We start from the raw sequence: 24,982 nt of genomic DNA on the forward strand, positions 1-24,982 counted from the left end.
GAAAACACTTTGCTGTGGTTGAATGAATGGATAAATCAAGTCATATTAGACCACTCCTTTTCCAGAGGACTTGGGATACATTCGTCTGGCTTCAGAGGGTTTCTATGTGAAGAACTGAAAATTAAACACAAGAACATCAAGAAATTCACATCAAGTGCCTATCAGTTCCATCAAGATGAGGTGCATTGCTTCCTGGCCAAGATCCAGCACAAACAAATGACTGTGGCTCACCACACCGGAAATTATCTCACATATGCTAACTTTCTTTAAAATGCTGGAGCTATAAATAATCCAGGCTGGCAGGCTGTGAGAATCCCCTGCAGGATCTGAAATAAACTCCGATTGCAAACAGATGCCCTTACATTGCAAGGGCAGTGAGTGCTCATGGTGGCCCTCATTCATGCTGACTCTCATTCATGCTGGCCATACCCTCCAGTGCCTGCAGAGATCCACATTGCACATATATAACATGCAATCTATGACACAGTCATCCAGAGGGTTACGGGTGTGTTACTGGACTTTTGCTCCTCCAGCATTAATTACTCCAATATCCAAGTTTCCCCTCCCTCCCCACAGCAGAGCTGTGAGCCAAGATAATCAGAATGGACTGCTGAGCTGCATATTCAGTTCAGACACCGAAAGGCCCCAGAAAAGGCCCAAAAGTAGAAACTTCCATCAATATTTTTGCAGAAAAGCCTGTATAGCATTGAAGGGCAAAGTCAAACACAAACAGGAGTTCAGAGTATTCCGTTGAGCTCTAGGATGTATTGACAGATGCTGAGGTCACGAATTAATTGGAGAGAAGAACTGGTTAACGTTGAATGCGACTCAGTTAAAAAGAAACCACCATTCTGCTGGATGCAGCAAATAATTCTGCAAGGATTTGCAGAGGTCAGCTTATAAGTGCAGCGCCCAACCCGAAGGAGAGCAAACTCCCTGCAGCTATGCCTCCTGCTGCAGTAACCCTGCCAAATCACTCCTAGCCCTAAAACAGGGCTGGATGGGAAAGCTCTAAATCTCCCCCATGTGCAGCAGGAAGCAGCGTGCATCAATAAAACCATTCAGGCTTCCTAGATGGGGACACTGCAGTGCTCAGGAGGTGTTGTTCCCCAGATAGAGTCCAAGCATCAAAGCTTATGGGCAGACACTGACAATGCTACAGCACTGGTAGCATTAGGAGATTTAAACCACAGCACCTCAGCCAATTTCCAAACCAGCTGATTGCATTCTGTCCGCTGGAGTTTCCTCCTGTGGTTACAACCAGGCTGTCTCGCTTTCTGTCTTTAAATGCTGTTTGGAATTCTAGTTTCATGGCTATGCTTTGCTTTTTAGGAATGCACACATGCTTATACGTACAGAGATTCCTACGTGGGATTTCTAGCCTTGGGTTTTTTGGGGACAAACAGATGTTATATAAACGCAAGCCTGTATTTTTCCATAAAGTGCCACTTCAGCCTCAGACAAAAGCAGTCTGAGCAGCACCAAGTGCCCAACAGAAAGGTGGGCGGGCATCAGACCAGCCTTTCTTTGGGGAGCACAGACAGTCAATTCAAAAGCCAAGAGCATAAGAAGAAGGAGAAGCAACACAGCTCCCTTCCCATCGGATAACAAAAAAGCTATAAGAGAAAAGAGCCACATCCTTCTCTCCCTGTGCTTCCCATGAAAGATTTCCCATCCCAAACTGCATTTATTAGCCAAAGGAACACGCTTTCACCACTGTGCATCAAAGAAAAGCAAGATTTGTAGCATCTCGCTTTGCTTGATTGAATTAAACAAGAACAGAGGGCCAGCATACATAAAAACCTCCTACCCAATGGTTATATGCAAGGTTATAAAAGACAAATTGCTGGCATATTTTCCCTGGGAGCTTTGCTGTTTGCAAGTGATGCTTCCTGCTGCTCCAAGCCAACCCCTCTGAAACAGTCCATCCGCAGCTATTTGAACTGCTTAGCCTCTTCTTCATCGTGTGTATTTAATCTGACCCCTTTTCAACTTGAAAGAGGAAGCAGCATATAACAAACACTGTCGTAACATGAAAAAAAAATAGAAATCCTGCATAGAGAAACCTGACAGTGCAGCAAGAAGGGAAGAAATAAGGGACTTCTGCCCCAGAATTTGTAGGAATATTAGAACATAAATCTTTTCCCTTCAAGCTAAACTCGCTGAGATTTTGTCCTTTGAAATTCACTTCAGAACAGTAATTGTTCCTTTTATGATCCTGAAAGAAAAGAAGCACTGTAGTCTTAACAAATTTATTCCGAAGAAAGAAACAGGGAAAGAAATCATGATGTAGGTAAAAGATATTGGGTTGGGTTTAACGATCTTTGGCTACAGGCAACACATGGCATAATTTCATTCTTGTGAAGGAGTTTGTTTAGCAGAAAGTAAGTTTAAGAACTATTTATTTTGGCTGTGCGTTCAGCCCTTGCACTGCATTGGCAGGGAAGGGCAGAGCAGCAAACACTGGCACTGGTTTGAAGAGGGCAGCTGATAACTTTATGGCTGGTGACAGCAGCCGGAGTTATGTAGGGGGAGATAAGGAGAAGCAATTTTCATGCTTGAGGGCAGAAGGCAAATCCCCAAGACAGACCAGGAGGAGCCACACCAGCACTGGGCAACAGGGAGGGCTGGATGTTGGGCCATGCTGCTTAATGCAGGGGCATCACCAAACAGTCATCAACAGCAAGAAGGGCTGCCCGGAGCAAAGGACACCTCAGAGGCAGCCAGGGCTTTCCAGCATTGCCACGTAAATGCAAACAGTGAGTTTCTGAAGGCATGGAGTTTGATATGGGTCAGCATATATAGGGTTAGGATGGGAAGAGCAGGTTTGGTTATGTCACTCCCTCTGACTGCATGAAGGCACCGTATTAATCACAGCACATTCCTGATCAGTAAGAAGCTCCCATGTCATGCACAGGAGAATCATAGAATGCCTTGGGTCGGAAGGACCCCAAGGATCATTAAGTTCCAACTCCCCGCTAACAAGCAGGGCCACCAACCTCCAGGTCTGCTACTAGCCCAGGTTGCTCCATCCAACCTGAACACCTCCAGGGGGTGGCAATTGCTCTCTTTTATGTGCAAAGAAACAAAGGACAGACAAAAAAGATCTGAACAGTGTATGCAATTAATCTGAAGATAGCAATTAAAGATGAAAAGCAACTATTAATTCCTCGACCCTTTTTAATCTTAAAGACCATAACTCATTTGCAGGACTCTCTTCTAAAGGAGAAGCTTAGTTATAGCATCTGAAGCTAAAATGAAGGAGGCAGAAACTGTTGCATTGCATTTTGTGTGTAATTCAAAGTAGAATAACTTGCTTAAACTCATTTGAAATGTGGATTATTGGCCTGGAAAGCACAAACCACTGCAAGATCCGTTATCTCTTACTTGGCTCAAAATAACCACCCCTCCACCCATCACAAAGACACGATAACAGCTTCCAAATGCCACTTCTCTGAAGCCTGCCCTCACCACTATCTGATAGGAGAGGGCTGTGCCTTGCTTCCTCTGAACAAAGACTTGCATTCAGTGCTGGAGCAATAAGCAGGCTTCATCTCATTACATCTTTCAACAGAGGAGTCAAAAACTACTGTATGGAAACTGAAGCATGTGCTTTTATGCCGCATCAACCCAGTGTTAAGAAGCAGCATTTAGGCTGGACAGCCCCATTCGGAGAAGCCTGGTATGCTCTTTGTTGCCAAGACATATCCAAAAAAACAGTGGCTTTATTTAAAAACAAGGAACTGCCCAAGGAATTAATTCTTATTGGGAACAAAGGCTTTTTGATGTCGGAGCAAAAACTTTCTTGTAACTGCCCAGGAATTTGTGTCTGAAGAATTGAAAATAGCATAATTAAGATTTATATGTCAGTTTGAAAAGGAAAAATATAACAAAATGTGGTTCAACACCGTTATGCAAAAAAAAAAATGACTACTCCTGAATTGGTTGATGCTGACATTCAGTCTCCATTCCACAAAGTTCTGAGTGAATGCTTAGCACTCTGAATGCAAATAACTCACAATAATGGCATTATTTGGATAGGAATGCTTCTGTTATCAGCCATCATTAGGCTTCAGAGTAAACCATCTCATGAGCTTGAGGCAGGCTATCAACATGGGGCACACTTACTGTTCCAGGGCTGACCTCACAAATACATTTGGAAGGATTTTTACTCATTCATAAAAATCATTCTGAGTTAGCTTTAAGATGAGCACTAAAAATCAGCTGAGAAATTAGACAAGATAGACAGGAGAACACGGCATGACCTAAGCTGAATTCTCTGTTTCTCTATTATTTCCCTCCTTTTGAGAACTGTAAGACAAGAAGAGGATTCACACAGTCCTCAACATGCTTCTAACACTCACAATTCCATCGTAAGACTGTCAAAAACCAAATCTAAAGAAGGCTGGTAGCTGCTCACCTGTCAATGTCAGAAGAAAATGCCATTCTAGATGCACAGTTGATAAAATCATGCTAAGACTAATAATCCGAGGCTTAGCAGAGTCTGCCCTGTACAAATAGTCATACTGCCAGATTGGGACTGGGAAAGATTTTCTCTTTCAGTCACGCCATCATCAACATTGGGATATTCCTTTCTCTCCCCACGGCAGCCTGTGGATCATATGCCAGGATCAATGGTTTAATCTCTTAAAAGTCTGCTTCGCAGAAACCCAATTTAACAACCTCAGCCCATGGGAATAGGAATGGCTTCACAAGCATTACACCAGCGTTCCAGCAGGATTATCTAATGGCCTCTGATGGCTTTCAACTTCACCGACTTAAACCACACTCCATACCACAACAATACTCTGCAGCAAGTGGCAGACCCAAAGACAAATCAGCCCATGGATTTTAATTAGAGCTTCTTCAGTAGCTTCAGATTGGACAAACTGAGATAATTCAGACCTGCTGAAGCAAAAGACATACAAACATAAAGAAAAAAGAATTAACCTTCACCTTTTTATGTCTACAGAATTCCCATTACTCATTCTCTCTTCAATTATTTATAGTAAATTGTTTATACCACAGTAGCTGCCTGATAGTAAAGGAGATTCTGTTCTTGTGGTACATCTATACTGCAATCAAGGACAGAGATATAAATCTAAAACATAATGCTTATTTGGGTACCAAGTAACAATATCATCTCAGCATAAACTATGAGAGAGACTACAAAGCGACATGCTAGATCAGTATGGGCAAATATAACGCTGCAATAGCGTATCTGTGTCCATTGCAATGAGTATATATACAGGAGTAGCCAACCTGACACTCACATCCAAGTGCATAAAGATGACAATGCAGTTTGTTGGGTCTGGAAGGTGTTCCATGACTTTGTGGTTCAAAATCCAGCTGCCAGAAGTTCTTGCTCTTTCATCAAGCCAGCTACTCTCCAGTTAACAAGGGAGAAAAGAAGGCAGCCACATCAAAATGCCATTTTAATCTGAGCGGTGCTCAGTTCTGAAAGCTCCAACAACAGCTGCCAATGTTGTAATTACTGCAGTACTACAGAGAAATCTCAGATCCCAGCGCTATCAAAGCTTCACCTTCCACCAGCTCTCACTTCACAGAACGTCATCTACCTGGTGTGTTAATTACTTCTCTCCTTTACCAAGATATGCATTCAACTGTTTTTGTGGCAGCAACCTTCCAAAGGTGCAGGATGCAATACAAGACTGCTCCTTTTTATCTGCTGGTGAGGTGCCGGAACCAGACACCAAAGGACAGGTGCCATACAGAGCTTATAGCATTAAATATTATTCTAAGTTGCACATCTTCCTAGCCCTGCAGGTTTATTTCACTTCTTTGAAATCTGAGCCATAGAACCTGGACTGAATGCTCCCCAAAATGCTCATTTACAATCACATACAACTGCAAATGAATTTTACCAAGTCTGTCTGTCATAACCCGTTCTTTTTCCTTCAATCCTTCAACTTTGCAGCTTCCGTTCAGATCCAGAAATCAGAGGAGTAACTTCTGAAACAAACTTTTCAAGCAGATGTGTAGAAACAAAAACCCAACAACCAAAAGCCATCCCTTGATAAATGGGACCACTCAGCTAAATCCCAACTTGAAAGCGTGAGGCACTTTCAAAAGAATTAAGTGAATTTGCCACTGGCTTTAAATTACTGTCCTAGATCTTACTGGGCAAAACATCAAAGGAAAGAAAAAGAGTACTTGGAAATACTACTGTACAGAATAGAGTGTTGCTATCTAATGAGTTTTCACCGTATGCATAACTTCCAAAGGGAGTGAGGACAGAGATGAGAGGTGGTCTAATGAGTAAAACACTTGAGCACGGAGTCCAAGTGCGCCTACAGGCTCATCCTCACCATAAAGTTCACCTGAGTTAAAACTACAGCATTGCATCTTGTTGGCATCACACCTACACACAGTACACACAGCGACTCTGAACTCAAGCTGAGAGACCCACAGGGAGAATAAAGCTAAGGGATTCCATTCCACCAGCTGCAAACCCAACTCACCAGGAAGACAGACACAAATTTGTGTATGAGTATTCCCAGGCCGCCAATAATTTCCCCTTCCCATCCATGAGCTCAGAAAGAGACAGACGAGCTCAGCCATAATTTGCATGAGCTGAATTCATAGCACGTCCTGGCCCTCTCTATTTTCAAGCAAGAGGATATGCTGCCAAAAGCCTCTCTGCTGCCAGCACCTCTGTGCAAACTCCCCTGAGCTAAGTCATGCTGGCAGGGCTGAAACAAGCAGCGTTTCTAATAGGGATAACCACAGGGATTTCAGTTGGCCTCTGTACCTTCAGCACTTCCCATTCCATGTAGATCTCATTGTGGATGCCTGTGGTTTCATTGATTCACAGCTACAGAAGGACCTAGGGTCCATGTGGCAACACCTTCCATCCCAAGCACTTTCATCTTGCCACGTGCCTCAGGTAATGAGCAAAGGGAAAACAGAGGCATAATGGTGAAATAAGGAACAAAGAATAAACTTCTCCCAACTTTCCTGTAAGCAGATCGGCCATAATTACACTGCACATGTTGCAAGGAGAGAAGCAGTTTGGAATCAGTTACCATGTACAACAGCCTGCCATTCATTTTCTTATGTTACTTTATTACTGTACATAAGATCCATCTCTATGCAGCCTTGAAGCTTCCATTACATTGTCAGAGCACTTATTCCTTCTCTAGCCTATTCTTAATACAAGCTAATTACTGGTATAAAGAACAAGCAATCTTTCCAAGCAAACTGGCCACTATTTATGACGTTCACAAACCATATTATAACTATATAGCTGAAGCTGAACTGTTTCATCACTGAGGAGGATTAAAGTACCAAGCCTCCCAAGAGCATGAAATTATTACTACTTCTACTGGAACCCAATGAACATTTTGGACAGATTCAGCAATTTCCAAACCAAAGTCCATTTTTTATTGCAGCAACACCTCCAAAAATTTGAGTGGAAGAAGTGGCTAAAGACTCTCCATGGAGCAACCACAACTTGTTTTAGATCCATCCCGACAACATGCCAGACACCCATCCAAGAGGTTCAAGAGGCTGCCAGAATAAGTCATCCTTTAAACAGCATTCCCTCCTCTATTCCTGCAAGATCCTGCTAGGAGGTACAGTCTGTACTGTACCAAAAAAGACATTTATTATCATCTAGGCTGAAAAACTGTGTTTGCAACTGACCCAACAAGCACTCTTAACTTCTTTAAAGCCAACTATGAATTGTCTGCCTAGCAAGCTGTCCAGCAATTCCTATTTATGTTTTCCAGTTCTATTAGCACAGTTTTCCTGGCAAATACACCAAAATTAATTACATTATTTTAGGTATTGTACAATAAATGAGATGCAGTGGATGTGAAAGCTCAGCTCTCATGTGATAGTGAGGGAATAAATGTGTTTATGACTTTGGACTAAAGCAGTTTATATTTGGCCATATTTGCATCTAACCATGGTAGCGTATACAGGATCCTTCCCCAACAAGCACTAACTCAAAGGAACATCCTATCAGTCAAGTTAAGTGTAAGTTAATTGGCAACAGTGAAGCTGATTTGAATTAAAAGAGCTTTGCCAAGCTTCTGCTGTACATCTTTCAGCTTCTGAACGACAAGGGAAGGTTATTTTCCCTCTATTCCTTCTTGATTGATGAGCTACTGGGTGAATTTTTTCCAATATATGAATTTGTCTTAAGTATTTTTTTAATTACTTTGGTTCCCAACTGCAAGGCTGGAGGATGTGGCTCTGGGCAGCCTTGGATACCTCAAAAGAGCAGATCTGGAGGTTTGTTCATTGTTAAGATGACCAGACCTTGAAAATCAAGGCTTGCAGACATGTTTTAAGCTGGAAATCAAAGAACTCGAGCAACCCAAAGTCACAAGCTGCCTGTAGAAATACTACATCTACTTTTCAAAGCAAGAACAAGGCAAGGAATGGTTACAAGTCTTGTTCTTGTCAGCAGCGCCTTTGAAGTCCACACGATTAGTTTCACAGGGATCTAATTAGGAAACAGAGTAATCACTGAAAGCAAGAGAAGACAGACTCAGGCTAACACGGATTAACAAAAAAGAGGAAGGACTCTGGAAGCAAGAAGTCATACAGTCAACTCATACACCAAATAAACTTCAGACACAGCAGATTAAAAGAATCCATTCTTCTACACATAGCTGAGCTGTTCTGTTGGGGTAACTCAGAATTTCTACCAATCTGGAACAAAACTTAAATTAAAAACATACCAACGTGAGAAAACAAATCTTGGGAGAGAGCTCAAGACTCTCCCAGAGTCTTCTATATAAAGACTTCCCATGCACTGGATATGCACGCAGACTCTTTCTTAGCACAGAGGAAGTTCCTTCCAGAGCCCTGCAGAGGAAAAGAATGCCCGTACAAACAAATCTGGAAGCACACGAGTTTATTTTTTGTTGAGTGAAAGCCACTGGAAGGCTGCAACTAAACAGTGTAGAAATCAGGAAGGACAGCGTGAGAATGCTGAGCCTGAGAGCCTGCAAGAATAGAAGTTAAAATCATTTCAGGTCTGCTTGTTAGCAACTAGTGCAACGTGCTTTGCTGAATGAAACAGAAGAATATGACAGAGTTGTCTTGGCAATGAACAGCCCTTCAGTTCTGCTTGAGTTTATTGTTAACTTATATCAAAATAAGCCTTCAACTCAATAATACTCATGCAGGGGTTTGCAATAGTTTAAATGCTTTGTTCCTCTTCCTTCTCCCTTCGAAAGCAACAGCTCAGGTGCAGCTGATGTGAAGCAGTGCTGAATTTCTACCTTAAGATCCTTAAGCACACTTAAAAGTGGTAAAGGTAAAAGAGTTTTCCTTCATGTTTCTATGTATATCCTTCTGGAACCCTCCTCTCCATGGGACACCACCGAGCATACTTAAAACTGAGTCTGCAGATAGGGCAGCAAAAAGCAAGTTGAAACAAACAGGACATTTGCTCTAATTTGACTACAAACAGCAGTGCAACTCCTTTGATCACAGACTGTATTTCAAGACTACTTTATGGAAGATATATGAAGTTTGAACACGAAGCCAATACCTGATGGCCAAACACATCAGAAGCGATCACAAATCAAACCCATTAGTAAGGAAATCATCATCTGTAGCGCTCTCTCTTCCTCCCTGATCCTTTGCATTTCTGCTCACATAAATCACAACTGTAGCTGGCAGGCACTGGTTTACATTTGAAAAATTACTGCCATTCCTAAGACATGACGCAGCTGATTGTAACTCAACCACCACATGGTATTTCAACAGAGTAAATACTTCTTTGCAACAAGAACAGTCCTATGTGCTGCTCCTTAAAGCATGGGGGAATATAATGAGTTTAAAAGGTTGCTAATAACTACGAGGGGTAATTACCTGTCAGTTTACCAAAATATCTATTTGATGCACCCCCTAAATAAAAGGTGATTGCAAATGAAAGGCTGCTTATATGTGCATGTGACATGTAGTTTCTATTGGTAATATGGCTATGGATTTAGCCATAGCATACAGCCATGCTTCTCTTGGAACTGGGTCCAAACAAGACATTCCCTCTTGAAGGTCCACCCTTGTGTATGCAGAGTGGAAGAGTGAGATGGGAAAAGGCAAAGAAAGCTTGGGATATTAAGATGCTCCAAAGCTAATGAGTCTCCTGTCCTTCAAAACACACCAGATGAACCCAAATACTTTGTATGGAGCTGCAGAACTGCTTTGTTCAATCAGCTCCCCTCCAAGCCAATGTTTTCTAAATAGAACTGGGATTTAGCTAAGAGCCTAAAGATGACAAAAGCACACAGAATTCATTGATATACATCACTGACCAGTGAAGTTTTTGCAGGCTCATAATAATATATGAAGCTCTTATATAATAATATATGATGCTCTTACTGCAAAACCAGGTTGAATACACATTTCAATAGAGATTCATACCATTGTATGCGGGTGCAAGACACCAACCTCACCCAAACACAGCCATTCTGGACCTCAGGTCCAAAGCTTTTCCAACCAACTCCAGTTGGTTTCTCACTCTGGAATACCAGGTTTGTGGAAGATCTGAAGAATAGATGCATAACCAAACCAACTGCTGAACAATACAATACGCTTCTCATCCTGTTTACTCACAATTAAAGGTGACATGGAAAGCACATGTGTACCTGATGCATTGTTATAGTCATCTGGAAACTATTCTGGTTAGAAACTCAGCGCTTTTTCTTTCTGAATTGGTTTTGAACTGGCTCAGTTCCCTGGGCTGGCTTCCACCAGCACTGCTTGTTTTCTGTTATTGTACGAGGTAGGAATCAGTAAAAGGGGTCCAGTGGCTTTTTCTGATAGCAGCCTGGGTTTATACTGGAATAGAACAGTTAATGATTCCATAGACTCTAAACTCTCTCATATTTGGTGCTGAAGCCATTAATATATATTTTTTCCAATCCTCAAATAACACTTTAATGTTAAGAACAGATGATAACTAAAGAAAGAATCGTTTTTACAACTGAAGTGCAATACTTAAGCTGAAGTTCATGCAAGCCCATGTTACAGCCAGCAGGAAAAAACAATTACATTGTGGATTCCCTATGTTAATCATCTTAAAACAAGCAGAAAACGGAAGCTGAAAACTGTGGGGCGTCATTCTGATATTCTTTCCTTCAACACAAGAAGTTTGCATGAAAGGCACTATGCAATGACAACTGTTCTAAGGAAGCCCCAGTCCACAAACAGGCTATTTCATTTCAGACCGTCCAACTTCAGCATCTTTCCTTCCCAAACCAGAGGTGAAACACATTGCAAGGAAGCTTAATGAAACCCCAGAAACTCCACTGCTACAAGAGGGCATAATGCTGCCCATCAGACCACCAGCAGGATCTTTATCCCTTTACAAAGCTGAAGCTCCCAACCCCAAATCTGTTTATTGGGTTTAAAATCCATTGGGAGTGAGAAACTGCGAGTCATTCGCATCTCATGTATGTTTCCTTTAGGATGCTGTAAGTTCTGATTTTGATGCTTTCCCATCTCTCTGCTGCATGCAGATTCAAACTCAGCCCATACACCATCTGTATTAACTATACTAAAGGCAGCAGCCTCTAGGTTTAACCAACTGAGAATGAAACACCTGGTAGGCAGCAAATCCATTTGAACCCACAAGTAACAGACCTATAGACTGATCCAGAAGATCAACTATTCTGAACTGCGAAGATTAGGCACATGGCACTGAATCACGCTGTTCACTTCTTGGAATTTCTTTGTGTTTTGGTATGATTTACAGGGTTGTGTTTTAAAAATGCAAGCAGTTCCCTATTAGTTTCCAAAGCACAGCCTTTGAGCCAATGAACTTTCTGTATTTATACTTTACAGCCATCAACCTACCCACCCTAGCAGCCAATGGAAGTTCTTACCCTCTAATGGCCTATACTTAACAAGTCAGTGGTATTCCCCTCATTAAACCACCTTGATAATTGGTACTAACAGGCAGCCTGGTTAGCAGATAATTGGCCTATGAAGCTCACAGTTTCCTTTCAATCCACATTGCCTTCTTGAAACTGAACTATCAGGAGAAAAAGCTTAATGCCCCCTGTTTTCCAGACTGAACTGGACCTTTTCCATCTCATGGGATCACAGAATCCTTGAATGGCCTGGGTTGAAAATGACCACAGTGCTCAATTTCAACCCCCCTGCTATGTGCAGGGTCACCAACCAGCAGCCCAGGCAGCCCAGTGCCACATCCAGCCTGGCCTTGAATGCCTGCAGGGATGGGGCAGCCTCTTTAAAAACCCTACCAAAACAGCCATATACACCCCTAGTCTATCTACGATGAGCAGCCCCTACTGTTATTTCTGACAGTCAAATTAAGCACAAAAGCAAAGAGGATTGGCATCTGGGTGCAATGCTTCAGCATAACACAGGTCGTAACCGTAGATGGGAAAGTGACAAGACTGAGAATCCCAAATTGACAGAATTAAGATTCATTAACACCGCGTATCAAGCACTGCCTGACAAAGTTTATCGCTGCATAAATAATTCTGCCTGCTGCCTGTGGGTTAACCCTATCAGTTGTGTTGTGAAATAAAGGGGATGGACTCCACGTCAGCTGGGTCTATAAATGCATCCAGGGGGATAATAAGGATCAGCTGGCAAACACACAGACCTAAGTGGTGACTTCCTACCAGCACATCTTATGGTTGGCAACATAAGGGAAGAGGTAGTTAGTTCTCCACCCTGCTTACTCACCAGCCAATGCCCTTTGTGGAGTGGAGCTTTCATAATCAGCAGTTGGCTCAGGCCAACAGCACAGAAAAAATCACCCTGGAAGCAAGAAGAAATGTTGACGAGAGGAGTGTCTCTGATTCACCCTTCTGCCCAAGGCCATTCTTCAGGTGGAAGAGCCTCAGAAAGGTGTGCTTTAAAAGCAACACAAACCAACACGTATATAAAACACATCTAACTCAGCCATTCAGATTACAATTATATACTTTGCTTGATTATAATACCAATATTTTTTAACCCTGATGTCTGGAATAACGTCACCAAGTCATACACGTGCTTCTCCCATGTATAAACAGGCTGTTCCCTACCCAGAAAGAAACAAAGTTCAGGGTGTAGGATATTCCACACCCTCCCTGTTACCTCGATAAGACTGGCTAAATAAGTTCCGAGGAACTGCATGCAGCACAAAATGAACCTGCAATCCTTACAGAGCCACCTGGAAATCAAATCACTTCAAACTCAATGTGCAGGATGGGTTTCTTTGCTCTTCAGCTCAGACAGAGCAACCAACATCATAGGATACAAGGAAACTGACCCTCTGCATGTTTGCAAACACTCTCCTTGCATCAGTTGTTCAATGTGCTGGGCACAAATGACCACCCCTTGTTAAAGCGATCTATAAGAGCTGAAAAACGACTCTGAGGAATTGTTTTGTGTCATTAGTGGTTTCCTGCCTTCTCTTTTGCATCCAAAAGCTTGCAATCGAGCTCAGAATAGTGTGGTTTTCTATTTGTCACGTTGCTCTCATGTAAAAAGGGAACTTGTCGGTAGGTTTGGTTCCTCCTAAGGAAAACGGAGCCATTCAAACATCCCCCTATGAACCTTATATAGGGGTCCTTATAACCCCTATGATCCCCTATGAAACCCAAGAGGAGGGCAGGGCAACAGGCACAAGGTGTCAGCTCAAGCCCTCCCTGCTCCTCTTTAAGCTGAAATATTGCTGTATTAAGCTGAAATAAGGCTGCTAGTGATCCCGATGTGCCTCGTTACAACCTTCTTAACCTGTCATTGCTGCTTCCACTTGCATCTCCTTTTGGGGGAGAGCAGCACGCCTTATCTTACAGCGCTGCAGAGGCAGAATCACAAAGGTCAGCCCTAAGCACAGCTCCGGAGCTCCCAGGAAAGCAGCTGAAACGCGAACCCGCTGCCTTTATCCTTACGGGTCCAAAGAGTGAACGATTACAACCCAAACTTGAAAAGAAGAGAAACTGAAAAGAGATCAATATCCAAAAGGAGGATAGAAGAACCAAGGGGCTGCAGCAGGAACACGACACCGGGGGGGAGCCGCGATAGGGAAGGGGTCCAAGCACTCACCGACCCCGTATTTCTCCCTCTTGGTGGGGATCCAGCGGGCCATACCCGCAGCTCGGCTCAAAGCAGCCGTTCACCCTCCGTCCCTCTGTGTTGTCTGAGCTCCGCCATGCTACGGAACTTCCCGATAGCAGCTCTCAACTTTACTGCCTCCCCGCTGAGCCCAGCACAGAGGGAGGGGAGAGACGGGGAGGGAGGTGGCTCGGTTCGACCCGCCCCAAAGGCAGCGCCCGCCCAGCCCAGCTCAGTGCTTTAGGATGCTTCAGGGCTCCAAGACTGTTGTTTTAATATTAAACCGCGAATCAGTAAGAAAAAACATAAAAAAACAAAAATAAAAAAACCCAAAAGGGTTGTTTTCAAAGAATTCCAAGCATCTGGGGGAATAAATAAATAAAAGCGTTCACAGGGCTGTTCTTATGTGTTCTTGTTTGAGTTGGCACCTGATGATGTCAGCCCGCACTGAAGTGCGGTGAGCTGCGACTTGATAAAGTGCTTAAAAGCGATAAGGGAGGGAGAAGCTGTTTGCCTACCTGGATCCTGCTGTGCAGGTCTGAGGTTCTGAGTTGAAGCAGACTGACTGGCTTCCAAAGTTCTGCTTGTCTGCCAGGGTCCCAGTAACACCCAGTAACTCAGTAACACCCACTGCTGATACCCTTAATTAAGCAGCACCACTGTAGATCACACCCATAGATTCTTTGCAGAGCATCGGATCTAAATTGGGGGTGGACCTGAGAACGTCCCGGTCTTTATGAGGTCCTTATAACCCCATCTGCTTGGGGATGGAAGTAATGAGATCTGATCTCTGTGCCTGCTCATTGCACTGTGCCACTCTCCCATGGCAGGTAATGCAAACTGTAAGCATTCTGAATAGCTGAAAACACAACCACCTATTTAGTTGCATCAAAGCATGAAAATACAAGGATATCAGTTTTTTCCATTGCTTTACATTACAAGTGAAGAGCAGGTCACTTCATCTGAGCCCCAGATGCATCCCTTGTGCATCTTAGAGCAGCTTTCCATACCACAGCCTCTCCCATCTATGCTTCTACTCTATTTAATTTGCCTTCATCTTTACTGGCGCCTGGTAGAGAAACATAAATAATAATTAATTACTGGTAATTTGCACTCTCCAACAAATAACCTCGATCCTTGCCAGCCTGACATGTTCAGCATCACTACACTTGATATCACTACACACCACGTGTACCAGCATCCAACACACTGTTGCTTTTTAACAATACCTGCTGGTCTTGTCAGATGCTCAGCTTTTGTTGCACAGCACATTACTTATCCAGCTGTGATGCACTGCAATGTTACCCCCATTGGAAAGCCAAACCCTGCTCTGAACTGATGTGCTTTGCTCCCAAGGGATATTGAGATACATTGCAAATCCTTTTATTCTTGTTCCTTATATAAGGTTAATACTGCAACCACTCCAGACCTCAATACAAAGAGCAACGCAATAAAGCTAACAAGGCAATCAAAGGGGTGATGGTTGTTCTGAGCCCCTCTGATCTGATACCAGACTGTCTGGATGAGGCCATTTGCAATGAGTGAAGCAGAGTAGACTGCTTTTCTTGCATCACCCTACATTCCTCTCTGTCCAAGGAACTCACCATCCATCCATTCAACCCTGGAGTGCTGCTTTAGCAATGCCTGAAGTGTTCTTCATGTAAAAGCTCCAGTACTTCAAGCCAAACATTCCTCACTGCAGTTCAAGCAGCCACGTGCATCCTAACACCCGAACGTACTTAAAGGGAGTAACTTCACAAAGAGCTTTACCTTGCTGGTAAAGTTTGCTTCCTTTCCTTTTTACTTATGCTGAGCAATGGCTTTCTATAGCCTCACACCAAATAAAGCAGCAGCTCAATGAGCATCTTGGACATGACCAGAGAGGGACTGTGGGAAGTGGCTGGATCTGAGGCCAGAATAGCAAAGTGTTAGGAAGACTGTGACATGAGTTTTCAAAGGAAGACCCACATTGTGGCTGCCAAGGCCTTTGATTGGAGGTTGGAGAGTCTGCCAACCTAGAAGCTTCATTATACTGTAAGATTCCTGTTGTTAAGAGTTGAGCTGACTAAACTGAACCAGTATTTTCCAGCCCAGGTAAAGCAAATTCTTGGCAGCAAATGAAAAACAGAGCAAAACATGAAAGACAGACAAGCAGCAACTAGAGTAGCTGCTTGCTTTTTGTTTTTTAACTGGAGATAGTTGAATGATTTGTTAAATACAATGATTTGCAAGTGTTGGGGGCGCAGGGAACAAGAAGCTGCAGCTACCACTGAAAGTAGGTTTTGTTGAGGAAAGGCTTTTATTAACCTTATTTTACCAAATGTTTTTCTTTCTATCTTTCAGTGCTTATGTATTGCTTAAGCAGGGATGTTAATGGCAGTCTGGATCCTATTCTTCTCTGCCCCTAACAATAGCAAGAGAGATAATTAAATAATCATCAGGTTTACAGCAGAGATTCTCTCTCTTTACATCAAGCCCACAAGACTGATGTCATGTTACAGATGAAAGTCAGGGCAATTTAGGTGTCCAGGGTTCATATGTATTTCAGTGCACTGACAATGTTGAATTGCTTTCATATTTCATAGCTGCCATTTACCTGCCATCTGGAATTAATCCTTTATCTAAACGTAGCATTTCAAAACTTGAAGTTTCTAAAGCACTGCCTAACTGCATCCCTTTACTTTGTGGTGTAATTAGAGATGAAGAAACGTGATTCTAGTGCCCTCCTATGTTCCAAAAGAGAACTTCAATAGCTGAAGAATGTGCTGATATTCACTGGGTGAATAGAAACAGCAACAGAAAGTTTTTCCTGTGGTAAGACTTAGAATCCATGCAGGTGAATGCAATAGTTCATCTTACATAGATAAAGAAAAAGGTGGCACCTGGATCAAGCAGCTTACACTCTAAATTAAGAGAAAGAAGAGAAACAGTGGGGAAAACAATAATAAAGCTGTTCAGCACAATACTAAGTGCATGACCACACAGCAAAGAAAAAAGCCCTCTATTACAATTCAAGCCCTCTGTTTGTTCACGTTATAATTCAAGCCTTCCACCTGATGAATGATCAGGTATAGATCAGAAACAGGCCCTTAATTTCCAATCACCAGCAGAAGTCATAAATAAAAAGCAACAGAGGAAGCCATATATGCAATTAAATATGCAAATACATACACTACAAAAGAAGTTTTTACCCATCTGCCTGGACGTGTTTTATCATGCAGTTACATTTTGCTTTATCTGAAGATCTCGCAGCCCAGATATATGTATATATAGCTGACTATTTCACTGCATATTTTGTTACCCAAATAAGGCGAATGCTTGTATAACAATACTAGCTTGCATTATCACATTGCCAGTGCATGTTGTTGTTCTGCTTAAAGCAACAGTGATATTTCTAAGCAGGTTTCCAACAAAACAACTGATTTCAGCAATCTTTTGCTTTCCTCAATCAACACAGCAGTGAGAAAGTGCAAACATTCCTCACCTACATTAAGGTTTACAGCTGCTACCCATCTTTTGATTATCACATAGAACTAAAGTACAACAAACTCATACAGAAATGCCCTCTCCTATTTAAGACTAAAGAAAAGGCAAATGACTATGAATCATTGCAAGATCCCTCTCTTCTACAAATACAATTTGTTCCATCTTCCTGCAATGATGGAAGGAAACACCTCCTTCAGTGGAAAAAATACATAGCAGCTCTATGCACAGCCCATTGACCCAAGGTCTAATGTGAATGGGAGTTCCCTGTCTCTGTTTTATGTATATACAGTACAAATCACTTCTTAAGGAGAGCATACAGTACTTCTCTGAAGAAGGCAGAGTAGCAAACTCCTGGGAGCTGCTAACTGCATATGATAAAACCTGTCATCTTGCATGATATTTTGGGTATATCATATATTAAGGAGAGCAGTGGGTAAGCAATGTTTCTGAGAGGCCCGATAGGGGGAGAAGATGTTATGTAAAGTGATTGCTTTTGTGCAAAAATCCCAAAAGCAATTATAGAGTTTTCTTTTCCAAAAACTGATGCATGTCTTGGGGATAGATCCATAAAGGTATTTAGATGCTTAATGACATGAAAGATGTCTAGTAGGAATTTGCAAGTACCTCGAATGCTAAATCCTGTGGAGTAAGTGTGGAGTCTTGGAGAGGTCAAGAGGACTTTACTTCTCCTTATCAGCAGCATCTGGCACAATTAGCAGCTCCAGCATGGGACAAGTCTGAAGCCACAAAGTTATGCAGTTCCACTGGATTTCCTCCACGTCATCCCTGCATTTCTTCAGTCCTAATGGTACAGAGCTGTTGATTTCAGTAGTTACTCGCTACTGAGCTGGGCTAACACAGCACTGTGTAGTGTAATCACTCATTAGACAGACTTATCACTATTTTCACATGAGGAATTCCAGATGAAAAGTAATCATCTCTGTTTCATGATTTGGTGTGAAGAATTCCAAAGCCATCTGACTACTGAAACCTGACTCTTTTTCAATTAGACAGGAATGGGGACTATAACAACCCTTAGGCAGCTTTGGAAAAGTCTGCCTTGATGTATCCTTAGGTCAGCTGAACAGGTTCTGAGTTATCAGTTAGTTGCTGTTTTCATTTTAATAGCTTTGTATTTTTTATGCCTGAGTTTATTACAATTTCAAAGCGCAGTTTCCCTACCCCTCCTCCACCTATCTCTTATTAAGGATTGATAGAAGAATCTTCCCATCTACTCTGCATTTTCTCCAGATGGTAATCTCTTCCTTTGTTCAGACATGAATCCTAGCCATGCAAATCAAAGCACCAATCATGCAACCAACTTCTACAATTGCTGCAAAACTCCAATGAGGCAAAATACATCAAGGAAAGTGCAAATGTAAGATGGTGTCTGTAACACTTGAGAGAATCTCTATTGCTGTATATGATGCATGGAAACATTCATTTACTTGCACCAGTACAAGCAGGTCGATACCTTACTCCTGTAGGTCCCAAATTCAATACTCCTGATACAAAATGCAAAGAGATACTGTACCTCACAGGGTACAGCATCCAGAGATCTGGCTTTAAAACTGCTTTTAACTATCTTCATCATCTATAATTCACCTGAGCCCATTTACTGCTGCCACATGCACTGAGAAAGAGCCCCATGGGCCAGCATTAAATTCTGCTCTTCAGCTCATGAATGAGCTACTATTGGAATCCACGTTAGTAACTCAGCCAGCAGACGTGATCTTCAGTGGATGCAAATCAGCACAACTTCATTGAAATCAATTGCTTTCTTTGCTTTTCACACTTCACGCTCCAAATGTTGGTCTCAACAATGACAACTAGGGTTGTGACTTTAATTTCACTTGGAGATCACCCGACTGTTATGTTTCAACTTGGGATAACAAGACCTTTCCCAACAGCTGGATATTAAGTGGTTTTGTCTTGCTTTTGAACCTCTCTTAGAAAGATTAGCAGAAAGTATATGTAAAGGTTATCTTGCTGTTCTCTTTCTCAAAAGATTGCTGCATGGTTGATGAAAGGTTTTGCAAGCCAGTGGCCTCAGGTAAAATCCTCAATCAAAATTGCTAAACTTAAATTTGTGGCTATTTCTAAGGGATAAGAGAACGAGCAAGTTTGACAGAAATAGACTTCAAGCTTTTATTGCAAAATCTGTGAAGATAAAGATCTCTGTAACCTTGTTCTGTCAACAAGGGATCTGAAGAAGTTACCCAAATGAAGCCTGCCATAAAACTGTGAGCAGTGTCAGCACATTTAAGGATACAGCAGAACACATCAGCTGATAGAAGCGAACAGTCCTTTACTTGGTGTTTCTATGCAGATTTCAATGAGCTGATGTTGTGCCATAGGGGAAGATGCAGATCTTCAGTACGTGACTGAAATGGGCCAGAAACCTCCACAAGAAATAATCATTATGAACTCATGTGACTGGTTTGGTATTAGAGATGAAGAAAGAAAGAAATGTGTGTTTGTGTCAGTGTTGTACCTACTTATATACTGGGTTGCTTAGAACTCCCTCAGTTACTGATGGGAGCTTCACAAATTAAGAATGAGCAAGAAGCAAGCAACTTTCTTCACAACTAAATCCATTTCCATACTTCACAGTAAATCAACCTAAAGAACAAGTACAAGAAAATCCAGAATATGGGCTTAAAGAAACTGTTTTCACTTCTTTTTCTTCCTAAAGGGACAATCTAAATCATAGAGAAAGAACAATTTCAATGGCAGCACCATTTAGCGCTAATTGTTGTGAATTGAGGAGCAAAATCTCATTTCTTTCTATGTTAGAGACTTTTTCAGAGACTGCAAACCAAACCTAAGGATTCCAAATTGCCATACTGTGCTTTGGCCATTTTATTTTACCCATTAGCTATTATACAACAAGAAAAAATGAGGCTGGAGGAAGAAATTTCACAACTGCTGGGTTCATTTATACTCCTGTCTCACACTGGTACTGGTCTACCAAACAGCCATGAACTACTAACCCTTCTTTCATCTAGTTGCTGGTTTCTAAATGGTCACAAGGTTATATTTTCTCCTCTTTTTTCATTATTATATTGTGAAATAGTTATTCATTTTCTACCACTGTTTCTATACTGTACAGCAGCTCCATGAATGGTTTGGAACTGTGATAAGAGAGCACAAAGTTCTGCTAGATTTGGAACAGCAAAAAAGCATCCCCAGGGCAATATTTGTTTTATGACACCATTTCACACTGTGAATATGTCTGGGCTCCTTTCTCCTATAGGACTGAATAATTGTTGTGGAGATAAATGTTGTGTAGAAACATATAGCTGATAAAATACTTTAATTTCAAGGCTAACGTACTGTGGGGTTTGTTATGCTATATTGTTCCTATTTACTATGGAAAATTAAACCACTTTTATCATCAGTGAGATGCAACAGAGCTCAGTTAATTTCCGGATGGGAGAACAAACATGTCGCTGCTGCTGTTGTGGCACTCTTCACCCACCCATAAGAGATGCTTCATTGCAAAAGATGAGAGAATAAAAGATTACTGAACCTATAATTATTCCATTTACAAAGGATGGAACAGCAAGGAATGCTGTAATGAAATCTGGTTTTAGCACTCTACATACATAGAAGGGCATTTTGCAACGTTTGAGTTGAAAGATGATGTACAATGATGGATATATTAGGGTCATTGCAGTCTGGTACCTACAAGAGTTACTCAGTTTCTTTATATCAGTAGGAAAAACTCAGCCTGTTTTCCTTCTATTCCTGCTTCTTTCCTACCATATAGGCCAGAACTCTCAACTGGGACCACTATGGCACAAGTACAATAGAACAAGGAGCTACCAAGAGGCTTAAACTCTCATTCTGTATTTTGCTTTTGTTCCAGTGATCCCACTCCTCCCTCCTCTTCGAGATCATGTGAAAGATTAAAAGGAGGAAGCGCTGGCAGGCATTTTCATTAAGAATCACTGGCTAATTCCAAAGTGGCTATTAGTAGAAGCCCTCTTGCAATACCTGTGGTATCTATCCATCACAGATGAATCATGGATATCGACTATTTTATATTTTAATGCGACTCTTACATCTTTAATGTCTGAAGAGCTTGTTCCCGAAAGTGTCCTCAGCAGGGAGCTTTGTGGTCAGATTTAATCAAAATTTTCAGGGCTGGAAATGAGCTTCCAATAATTCTTTGGATTCGTGAGCAAATGTCATACTTCCCTTCAGCACACTGCAATCAATAATCCCTTGCTTAAAAGCAATACTCTTCCTTCCTCTGCTCCTGGGAAGTCTCTATGTTGTGTGTTATCACAAATCCAAGCCTCTGACTTTGGCTGTTAGGATACCAGAAAGGTAGAAACACCTCCCTAAGTTGCATACAAGAATAGAGTGTTTTTCTCCCAAAGGTTTCAGACAGGCTGTAGAGCAGAAGTCACCTCCTGACAAAACCAGCACAGAGATTTGGTTGATGAATGGAAGGTATAGACTGAGATAGAGTACAGCAAGAGTAGAAGAATCAGACCAATCCCACATCAGTCCCTATATTTACTAACAGGATTTGATTAACTTAAATAAGGAGTTCGGAAATCTTTAGAGGAAATGCCCTGAATAAGCACTAAGTTTTACGTGATGCACACTTGCTAATAGAAAATAAAGACTATATTTCTGATGATTCAGTTTCATTTGCATAGGAACAAACAAGGCCTATGAATATTTCATTCAAGCACTAAGAATCTCTCCATGCATCTAATACTGGTTCATTTTAAGAGTTTTATCTTGACCTTTTTCTTCAGCTTTACTCCTTTTCTCCATTGAAAAAGAGGAAAAGATGTATTCAGAACATGGAAAAACAAAACAGAGAGACCGTACCAATACAGAACCACTGATTTTCTGGGACACTGCCTGATGCGCTCAGTACTGCTAATAACAGAATGCCTCTGGAGCTTTACATATCCTCTGTATAAGTCAACCCTCTCTGTTTTGAGGCAGGCTTTCATTTATAAAGGAAATGTCTTGCAAAATCTCCCTCAGTTTTTACTTTCCAGAGGTAGAATCTCCCTCTTCCTGGGGAGAGTATCTAGAAATAACTTCAAATGACACTGAAAGTTTTGTTATGTATTCAAAGAGATATACATTCATCTGTCACATATGTAGACCCACAGGACAGCGTGCTGGCTCTATACAGTGTATCAGCTGCATGATATACTGAATGTAAGTGTTTTTTCCTCTAATAAAGTGAGGCAGAGAAGAGAAAGATGAAGCAAAGTAAGCATGGCTTACAGAGATGGGGTCAAAGAGCTGAAATAATAAGCAGAAAAGTCCATAGGTCTGAAGATCTCCAGCACCAGCCATTAAAAAGCTTAAGTTCCACTTCTCCCAGCTGTGACATTACCGCCTTCTTCCTCTGCCTTTCATGAGAGGGGCACAGAGCCTGAACACAGTCCTGCCAGTAACATTCACAGACACCTTCTGTTGTCTCAGTGCTCCCATAGCACGAGGTTAATTCTAACACAGGCTCCAAGGGATTGTTTCATCCCTTCAGAGGAACAAAACTATTACAGCTGTTGGGAGGGAAGAAGAATCTCAGCTTAGAACTGAGGGCAGCAGAGATCATAAATGGCCGAGAGCGAGGATTAATGGCAGATGTATCAAAGATGAAGAAAAAACCTCACTAAGTGCCAATATCAAAGGAAAGCATTGGGACAGAGGGAGGGCATTAGAAATCGTTTCTTTTACAAGGTCTAAGCATGCAGCCCTCACAGGAGTTGATGTGCAGCACAAAAAGAGATCTACAAATGTTTAATCCCAATGGAAGTCCTCAAGGTTACCGCAGTCCCTTTTGCAAGTAGATGCTGTTACATGTTTGAAACACTAGATGCCACCAAGAGATCAATGTGGGAAACAGTTTGCTCTGCAGAGCCCTAAGCACTCCGGGCCCCTTTATGGCAAAGCTGAAGCACAACTGGGGCCACTGGTCTGCTCCCTTTGCAGGAGAAAAAGGAGTTGAAAACTGTTCAAAATTCAAAGCAATTACTTGATTCCAACAAAGCAAACTGAAGGTAAACCTCAGAGCAATGCAACAAATACCTTGTGCAGACTTCATATCCTAAACCATCCTTGTTATATTCTGAACACTCTGCATGCATATTTCTCAATAAAACTTCATGTTCTGAGTCACTGTGGGAGCCCAAAAGCAGCAGCAGTCGGTGGGGTGAGATAGTGCCAACTGGCTGAGTGATGACTCACTACAGCACGTTGCTCTATGGGCCCTACAGGAAATGAGAACCATTGCTTTGCATGGGATGGTTTTGTGCACTGCGGAAGACAGCGGTTCTGCCACTTTGCTATGCACAGCAGTTGGCAATAGCTGACAAGGAGTCACTTGTTCCAGTAGGAAACAGCTCGTGCTGTGCTCAGACCCATGCCCTCAGCATGCAGCCACTGCCAGCACTGTCTATAACCCCCATGTCTAGCTGGGCTAAGCACCTTCTTTGCATTTCTCTCTGCAGGCAATTTAAGACAGACTGTCCCTGCAACAGCATAATGCAGCTCACGCCCAAGGAGAACACAGTGACAAGGCACTATTTCTGCTGCTCTATGCCCGGGCTGACGTCAGATCACTGTTGCCAGGCATTCAGGGTATGCACACTGCAAAGCAAAAGCAACCAACCAAGCGATAGAAAAGAAAATTACTTGCTAGCAAATTACTCTGTAGTAGGTGAGCGAAAGGCCCGTTTTCCTGATATTCTGGATTTTAATTAGTGAGTTTTGTATAGAAATCATATAGGAACAGATTGCCAGCACCCCACCCAAACAGTCCTCTCTAATACAATGGTCTAGAAATGCTAATTTGATAATCAAAACTGCACTGCAAGAAAGGGAGGAAGACTTGATTCTATTATTTCTTTACTGAAATTGAAGACTAATCTTAGCAAGACGACGTCTGATCCAATGCCAGCTCTCATGGTGAAGGATTAAACACTGCAGGACTCCAAAATCAGACCTATATTCTTCTATATAAGCGTATGCAGTAGCACAAGTAGAGAGATCATAGACTTTAGCCCAGACTGCAGCATAACAAACGACAAAGAAAACTGCACCAAAAAAGATGGAGTCTTTTGTCCTTAAAAGCATTGTATGCGTGTGCTTATGTGCAATCTATAATTACTTGTCTAAAGTCTGTATGAGAAAACAAATGAGAGCACTGGATCTCAGCTGCTGTCAGTCAGTCCCACTCTACTGCCTTCAGTGACACGCTGACACCTCTCAGGGCTTTGAACCTTTCTCCCATATTAAGACATAAACCCACCAATTAAGCAGCCAGCTCCAACTCTATTCAGTTTGGTGATTCAGCCCTTTGGTTTCAGTGAGTACCAGATGGGACGGCTGATTCATAGGTAGCAGTTCAATATATTGTTTGAGGGAAGGAAAGCAGAAGCAGATTTGATTTGCAATT

At 42.0% G+C, this 24,982-nt stretch overlaps 1 protein-coding gene across 4 annotated transcripts in view; it reads right to left on the bottom strand.

Moving 5' to 3' along the window:
* Positions 1-14,251, bottom strand: part of DOCK5 (dedicator of cytokinesis 5) — a 61,905-nt gene extending 47,654 nt beyond the window's left edge. For 2 of the 4 annotated variants that reach the window (XM_015882883.2, XM_015882882.3), the window contains exon 1: positions 14,050-14,251. In XM_015882883.2, the coding sequence (XP_015738369.2) occupies positions 14,050-14,092 (43 nt within the window). In that variant the 5' untranslated portion in view covers positions 14,093-14,251. The remainder of the gene's footprint in view (positions 1-14,049) is intronic. The other 2 variants (XM_085510150.1, XM_085510149.1) reach the window with 2 other exon arrangements.
* Positions 14,252-24,982: the final 10,731 nt, after the last annotated feature.

Source organism: Coturnix japonica, chromosome 10 (assembly GCF_054131305.1).
Source record: "Coturnix japonica strain WE chromosome 10, WE-NBRP24, whole genome shotgun sequence".
Taxonomy (NCBI): Eukaryota; Metazoa; Chordata; class Aves; order Galliformes; family Phasianidae; genus Coturnix; species Coturnix japonica.